The sequence below is a fragment of the Styela clava genome, chromosome 7 (genome assembly GCF_964204865.1).
Source record: "Styela clava chromosome 7, kaStyClav1.hap1.2, whole genome shotgun sequence".
Classification (NCBI taxonomy): domain Eukaryota; kingdom Metazoa; phylum Chordata; class Ascidiacea; order Stolidobranchia; family Styelidae; genus Styela; species Styela clava.
Window position 1 is genome coordinate 24,153,188 of NC_135256.1, and position 7,848 is coordinate 24,161,035.

General features: G+C 35.5%; 1 protein-coding gene across 1 annotated transcript; it reads left to right on the top strand.

Annotated features, from left to right (window-relative positions):
- Nucleotides 1–549: 549 nt before the first annotated feature.
- Nucleotides 550–7,430, top strand: LOC120328416 (uncharacterized). The gene is made up of 3 exons (XM_078114839.1): nucleotides 550–3,403; nucleotides 4,063–6,097; nucleotides 6,518–7,430. The coding sequence occupies exons 1-2, from the start codon at nucleotides 3,278–3,280 to the stop codon at nucleotides 4,171–4,173; spliced, it is 237 nt and encodes a 78-aa protein (XP_077970965.1). The 5' UTR covers nucleotides 550–3,277; the 3' UTR covers nucleotides 4,174–6,097; nucleotides 6,518–7,430.
- The last annotated feature ends 418 nt before the right edge of the window (nucleotides 7,431–7,848 follow it).

Sequence of the window (7,848 nt, forward strand, 5' to 3'; positions counted from 1 at the left end):
CTTTTTGGCAAACATCGATGACGTCATGGTAAAGAGGCTTTTTATCGCAAACCAAGCTCTTGAGATGGACATAAGTGTGGCTATTGAAAATACATTGCCCAAGTATTTGAATGAGAAAAGAAAATATTTAGATCCAATTCGTTTCGATTATCGTTTACCGAACAATGACGCCACGATAACAAAACCGCAAAATGGAAAACTATATCGATCTTTTAGTACCAATCCGTTGGAGCGCTGTGTCAACAAGTTATTCTGTTTCGTATACGGACGATTTATGATAAAACGAATGATGAATTTAAATCGTGCGGTTACCTAATTCAAACAGTTCGTTGACGTGCATAACTCGTTACTATGACAACGCGTACGGCACAAATTTACTTTGCCTCAGAGAGAAATGAAGCTTGGCTTACATTCATAGTAGTTTTAGCATTTTTTCCCCTATCATCCTAAAATACGAGATATTATGCTTTAAATCGTCTTTATATTTATTATGTTTCATTGGGCATATCAGCGTGAACTGGCGTTAACAGGCGGATGATGGCTAAACTTTGAGCAAATATGGAATAGAGTACAAAAATTTCGTTGTCCAGATTAAGCTAGAATTAAATCATGTTTCTAATTGGGAACTTGAAAGCCGGAAAGACGAATTATTCATATCAAAACCACTTCTAAGTGTTATTTATTCATATACTTTGACAAAATACTCAAGTTAGTGGAAGCTATTTGATAGATATAGTATTCTGAAGTTTGTAATTTACCTGAGAGTGTAAAACATTAGCAGTAGTGGTGACTGAATTGTAATATTATTGATAATGTTTTATATATTGCTCCGCAACTTTTATCCGCAATATCACGTTTGCGCTTGCGAGATGACAACCTGGAATAGCCATCTCATATACATGATATACATGTCTCATATACATGTCATATAAAGCCCATTCCCTATTCATATACGGTAAACTCAATCTACATATACAGATATATAAAAAATGTATTCAGTATATATATACAGCCAATCCATTTTAGGGATTGGCATTTGTTTGAAATCAGGGCGTTACCTTTTCGTTCGATTTGATTGTATTGTTATTTCATAAACGGTGTAACAGAATTGTTGGCAGCTGTTGCATACCGGTATACCTTAGTAGTTCACTCATAGTTAGACTTAATTATGACTGGCTTTATGATCAATTTTTATTATAAAATGTTAATATATATGTTCTTTTGCATTAATTCATGAATTGGTGGGTTTCCAAAACAAATCGTTGGTCATTCTGTGACCAACAGGTGAGTGGGCACCCTGTATATTTGAAATATTGCTCATTCCCCAAGCATCATTTAAAGAAGGGGTGTGCAACCTGCGGCCCACAGAGAGAAATTGCGCGGCCCGCACAGAAGTTCCAATTTTGAATGGTTCGCGGCCCGCGAGGCGAGTTTTTGATTTAGTTTAATCTGGTACGTGCAATTCCAATCTTCTGCGTTGTAAATGAGTCCAATTTATTATCTATGCATATGACGTTACAATGCTCTGTAACGAGCGTCATAAAATCCCGCTGTTGATCGGTTCTGACAGACGAACACCTGAAAAATGGGCATCGAATTGCTAGCATCACCATTAAAGCAAATTTGGAGAAAATAACTGCAGGGAAAAAGAAGTCAGCTGCATATTTTTCTCTTAAATTTGAATAGCAGTTTTCGTAACAAATTTATCCGTCTTAACTCATCATTTCTGCAAGGACCCCTAATAATGCCATAAGATCAATAATAAAAAGAAACTAATTTTAATGCCTGCAACTACTAAAAGCCTATGTTAAATGAAGCTGCGGCTCGTGGTTTCACCCAGATATTTGTATCTGGCTCTTCTGTATTAAAGATTGCGCGCCCCTGATTTAGAGTGTGCCTAAACATGTTATGTGAGGGTAACGTGGTAAATAGAGATGTATGAACCTCTACGGACAACTTATTGTATCATAATACCCGACAGCAGTTTGTCGCTGAATTCATGAAGAATGTTGTATTCACAGCAAAGCTATTCTTTCTTGAATAACTAACTATTGTTTGACGATTGGCTACAAACTAAGAATTTGGAAAGTGTCATTATACCCTTTAAATCTTGCTCAATTCAAGAAACACCGAGATATTATTTAGAGATATTATGACATCATAAGTTGGCTATTGGTGTGCGCAGTGGTGTGATTCCGGGGTTCAAGAAATCGTTTTTGGAATGGCGCGGTGACCAACGAACCCGTTCTTGTAATTTGTTTTAGCTTACAAAAATTGCTATATTCAGGCTCCAAAAATTATGTATTATATTTATGTAAAGCGTATCATGTTATGCAGTGTACGTGGTCACATACGTATATTTTCTGAAATGAGGAACCCCGTTGTTGGTGTGTTCGACACAAAATAGAACCCGTTCGTAAAATTGGAAACCCTCCACTGAAGAATGTAGCCTACGTATTCAGACTCAGTTCTACACGTGATTCATATTATAACAAACAACCATTTTAAAAAATTTACAGAAGGCTAAAAAACACGACCACATTCGGTCAGTGAGCTCAGCTACCATCTACAAAAATGATCTCGTGATGTCTCTAGAATTTAACAAAATATATCGTGTGTAATAGTAGTATGCAATATACCTTAATTGGATGAGTATATCGCGAGTTTACTACCGATGACAAAGCAATAGTTATTTACTTGAATGGTTGTATATGTGTGTTAAGTTGACTACGTATGATTACGTCATTTGTTGTATGCGTATATATGTATATTCGACTGGTTTTGTATTTAGGGGTATGAGTAACTTGAACAACTTATTACAATACTATCCATGCGAATACTTACTGATTATTGGCAAAGTAATTATGATTTCGAAACATGAAATTGTTGTACAAGAACTTATAGAACTTATAAATCGTCATTTTATACACTTTCATTGATAACTTGTTTGTGAAAAACAACGTATATTTCGGAGTTTATTAAAATTTTAAAAGTTAATCTCTGCTAGACTTTTTTCTATTTCTTCATTTGAAATATATCAGTTATTGATATCTAATAGTACATAGAAGTAATGTAAGTATTTTGAACTCAAGTCGCTATTAAACTATTCATTTATTTAGATAAAATCATCCATTTATAGACATATTAATTTAATCAGAACGAGATTTTATATACATTGACATCGTTTGGCATTTATGATTGCTAAAGTCCGTGCCAATTAACATACAATTTTTTCATTGCGACATTCAAACCCACATTAAACGCAAACAACTCGAAAATGTCAGCTCCTAGCCATTTTAAAATGTTTTTGCAAAAGATGATTCCAGAAGTACCTCTGTCAAACACAATGGAAGCTGATCACATAATTAGAAGGTCTATGGCACTTTTACGACTTTGCTATCAGGTAACAAAATATTTCTATTCGCATGGCTATGTAGATCAATTCATCATCACTGTGTAATTTCACATGTTATAATTGTTGAGATCAGGACAGAGCTTTTCTAACTGTGTATCACCAATCTCTTTGAAACGATATCTGGCACTATCTATATTCACGGGTCAATAAATTACATAATTCATGATTGTCATCGTCTTAAATTGTGATTTTGGGATTAATGAATTTCATATCATTTTCTTGTTCTTTAGGCATACATGCTCAAGGGAACAATCGCTTACACAGCATGATTAACTTCTTTATTTAAATCTGTAATTGCAAGCTCGGTGACCCAATTCATTTTATGGCGTATTGAACAATTCGGGGGGTATTTCACATTCCTAATGGTCAGACTGGGTGTAAACAGTCGCACTGTCCGCAGCTTTCCCCCTTGCATTCATCCGTTACATACTACCCTCCAGCTGACAGCAATATAATGCTAGCAGCTTGCTTGGCATAGTATTGGCTACATGCTAATATACAACTAAATATATGAACAAGAAGTCTTTACCATTAGATAAAAGAAAATTGAGGGATGTTATTGGTTGATTCTGTTTTTATGGTTAATATTTTTTTTATCTATAAATCAAATATGCATTCAATGCCTTTTTAATACCTGTTATATTCAGGACGTGCCTACTGGATTTGATCTCTTGGACCAGAAACTGCAGCAAAATATCGACAAAGATTGGATACAGTCTTACCAAGAAAGAAATGGAGAACAAATAAGATACAGTTGAAAACCATTTACCACACATGTTCTGCGATAGATTCAAAGTTTTTATCTCAATTTGTTTTCAATTGGCAATAATAACCAGAGACTTGGCCAGAAAATGAGTTTATTTCCAATATCAGCTTCTCAATTCAAGAGCAACGAGGGATATACTGGATAAAAAATGAAGTGTGATATTTTTTTTATCTGTCTTTCAATCCTTAAAAGGAAATCTGCTTTTGCAAACATTCCCTACATATGAAGCCCTCAGTTATTTGTTGGTTGTATTGGCGGTACAAAAAGTTTGCTGCCAATTACATAACATATATATATACTCGAAAATATACATTTGTTTCTTTTTAATTCTATGCAGTTTTTGGACACCAAGTGTACATATATATATATGGATTGTTTTGTTATTATTATCATATTGTTGATTTTGTTGTTAGTATTTCTTTTTTCTCGTTGTTATAAAAAAATGCTTTTTCCATTAACTACCGGACCAATTGCTTTAGAATTTTCAATGGTCAAGGATTGTAATCTTCGATGGATATTTATTTCAAAAATTCTTTTGGACTCCTTGGGATTCGTTTTTGTGTGTGATGACGTCATCAAACTTGAAAATCGCGCATATTGCGGCGGTTCCGCGTTCGCGGGCAGGCGAAGTCGTGAAGACTGAGCTACCGGTCGTCCACTGTGACAGATTGCATACCCGTACTACTTCTTTATGTCTTTCGTGTCCATATACTTGAGCATCGTTCGCTTGTTTTTACTGCACTGTTTTCTTCACCTATTGATCTTTCTACGTTGTATTCAGTGGTGGGATTCAAATTTTTTGTCAGCCGGTTCAAACACAAAAGTCATATTTTGCAGCCGGTTCTGTTACAAAAAGACATCCTAGGTTGTAAACTCTCGACTACTGGTGCTGTAGAGCAGGGCTACTCAACTGGCGGACCGCGGTCCGAATCCGGACCTTTTGATCATTCAATTTGGACCGCGTATGCTTGTTTACACTGGCAGCATAAGCATAGTTTCAGATAATTTCGATACTATTTAAATAGGCTACACAGTTATACAGTTTGTCGTTCTGGTACCGATGTGCGACATTTGTGTCCATATTTGCGAGCGATTCATTGCTCTTGTATTTAATTAATAATGCATTTGAACTTTCGTTTATTTAATGGAATAAATTTTCTGTAATGTCCGGACCCCAGTACGTAAGTTTTGTAAACGGGCCTTTGGTAAAAATAGTTGAGTAGCCCTGCTGTAGAGTGTAGACTACCGGTAGATCTTCAGGTTTTGCAAGGTGAGATAATTTATGGCACATCTGTCAATATTAATCAATTTTGCATTAATTGGATTGGCCTGTTAACTACAGCATTGCCGTACTAGATATCCCATCTCTGCATTTGGACAATGAGCTATTGTAGGCCTACCGTACCATATTCTGTTATTTTACTTTTGTTTGCATATGTTCAATCTTCGTTACCGGTATTCTATTTATTGGAGTTCTAAACCGAGGTAGTCTACACCAAAGCAGAAACGTCTCTGATTTTTCGTATTTTCCAAAAGTAAAATTTCAGACAATTCTGATAATGTTAGCCTAATCCTTATAAAGCAGAAAAGGATTTACAATAGCCTACTAGCAGACTGGTAAAATTGTAATTTCAGTTATCCAGCGATTTGAAATGACTGATTCGAGATTTGGACTACCCTAATCTTAAATAAAATGCATCTGGAAAGGCATCTCTAGTGAAACTGCAAGATTAGCTACTGCATTAGACAGTCATGAACTTTTCATGCCTATATCATTTTCATACATCTTCAATCTGCTGATTTTTTTCAGTTCGAAAGTGGAAAAACATATCCTGCCATTTTACCTCTGGGGCATTCGCATTTGGCCTTTATCAAGTCTGTCATTGTATCAACACTACAAACGAATTTCTGGAAAGGTGAGGAACTGGTAGCTTATTGGTGTTTCTTTTTTTGATGGCAATGGTATGGACTTAACTGTTTAATAAATCAAAGCCTTGCTTTTAAATATGAGCATCATATTACTATATATAGTGAGCCTCCTTGCACCAAGTTGATTTTTGTGCAATGAATAGGCAAATAAATTCAAACCTAGTTTTTTTTTTTTTTTATATAACAATTTTCATTGTTTGGAGAAATAATGATATAATTGCGAGCTTCAGAAAGGATCTATAATAAATTTAACTTCTTCTGAGCATTGAATATAATATGAATCTACCACTTTGTTAATAGAATCATTTTACCCCAGCAGATCAAGTTATAACATATATATGTAAATATGTTGACTTCTCACTCAACTACTTGTTTGCATTTTATACCAGCTATGCCATTATTTTCAGCCGAATTGCCAAGATAAACAGCCACTGAAATCAGAAAGTACAAGAAAAAGTGACAGGGGCCACTGCAATGTTGAATCTATTGGATGCTTTCCACCTATTTGAAGAGATGAAATGAACTATTTTGCTGGCGGCGACAATCACTTCTCGAGTGTATTTGATACTATTTCGTTGCTGATATTTGATTACATATTTTTTTTAAAGTGATTTCTTTTCAATTGTATTCACACACAATTAACTCTAGTGAGGATTTTGCTGCTGTTTCGTTTCCAATATAGGATTGCAAACGAGGTATCAAATGTGTTTCTGCAACACGTAGCTCTGCAGCGGCATGCAGCCAATTTCTTTGCTTTGTTTTAAACGAAGTTAGTGATGAAAATGCTTTTTCGCATAACGCAGTGACTTGTTGAAAATACGGAACGATAACAGTTTGATTGCTCGATTACCTAGCGATGGGTATTCGTTATTAAGAAATATCCAAAATTGTGACAGTGATTTTTTTTTTAAATCTGGACTAAAGTAGAATCACAATTTTCATCAAGATTTTCTTTTTCATCGGGTTCATCATATTAATCCCTCTGCAGTTGATCGACGCCTCAAACGAAATGAATTTATATTACAATGACAAAGTCGTCGGTAACTTGGCACCAGGCTCAAAATCCTACTGTCTCTGCTCAAAATACTAGAAAAGATCTCTGCGACCCATGCTTTTTTGGGTGCTCCCGAATCATCCGTACCAAGATGGCGCACAACCTGAAAATAGTATGTGTACCAGGTCAGGGTTGTTCAGGTTGTGCGTCATCTTGGTACGAATACTTCCGGAGCGCCTTTTTTTGCGCGTCTCGTGACCACCTGCAGGGTCGCAACAAGTTCATATCTTACTGGAATATTATACTGTTCTTGACTGTTTTCTGGTTTAAACAAAGAAAATATACATGACGTTTTATATGTATGTTCATACTAATCAGGAAAAATGCGCAGAACAGAAAAATCACGCTTGCCGATTTTTAGGTTTCGGAAACTTGCGAGATTTGATGAAGCGCATTCGCCATGAATCGGAGCCGAAAAAGCAAAAAGTGTGATTACTTGGCGCCAAGATGTCGCGAAAGACGTCGCAATATGACGGCGGAAGAGAAATTGCGTAATAAACCAACGTTGTATGCGTTGTTTTACTTAAAAATATGTTACATCAACAGGTCGTCACAGATATCGAGTTTATTTTAACCTCGATTTATTAAGTTTACTGTCATTTCTAATATTATTTGAAGATATTGTTATGTATTTAAACCACTGCAGCGTTTTCCAAATACAACGCCCAATAGAACTAGCATATA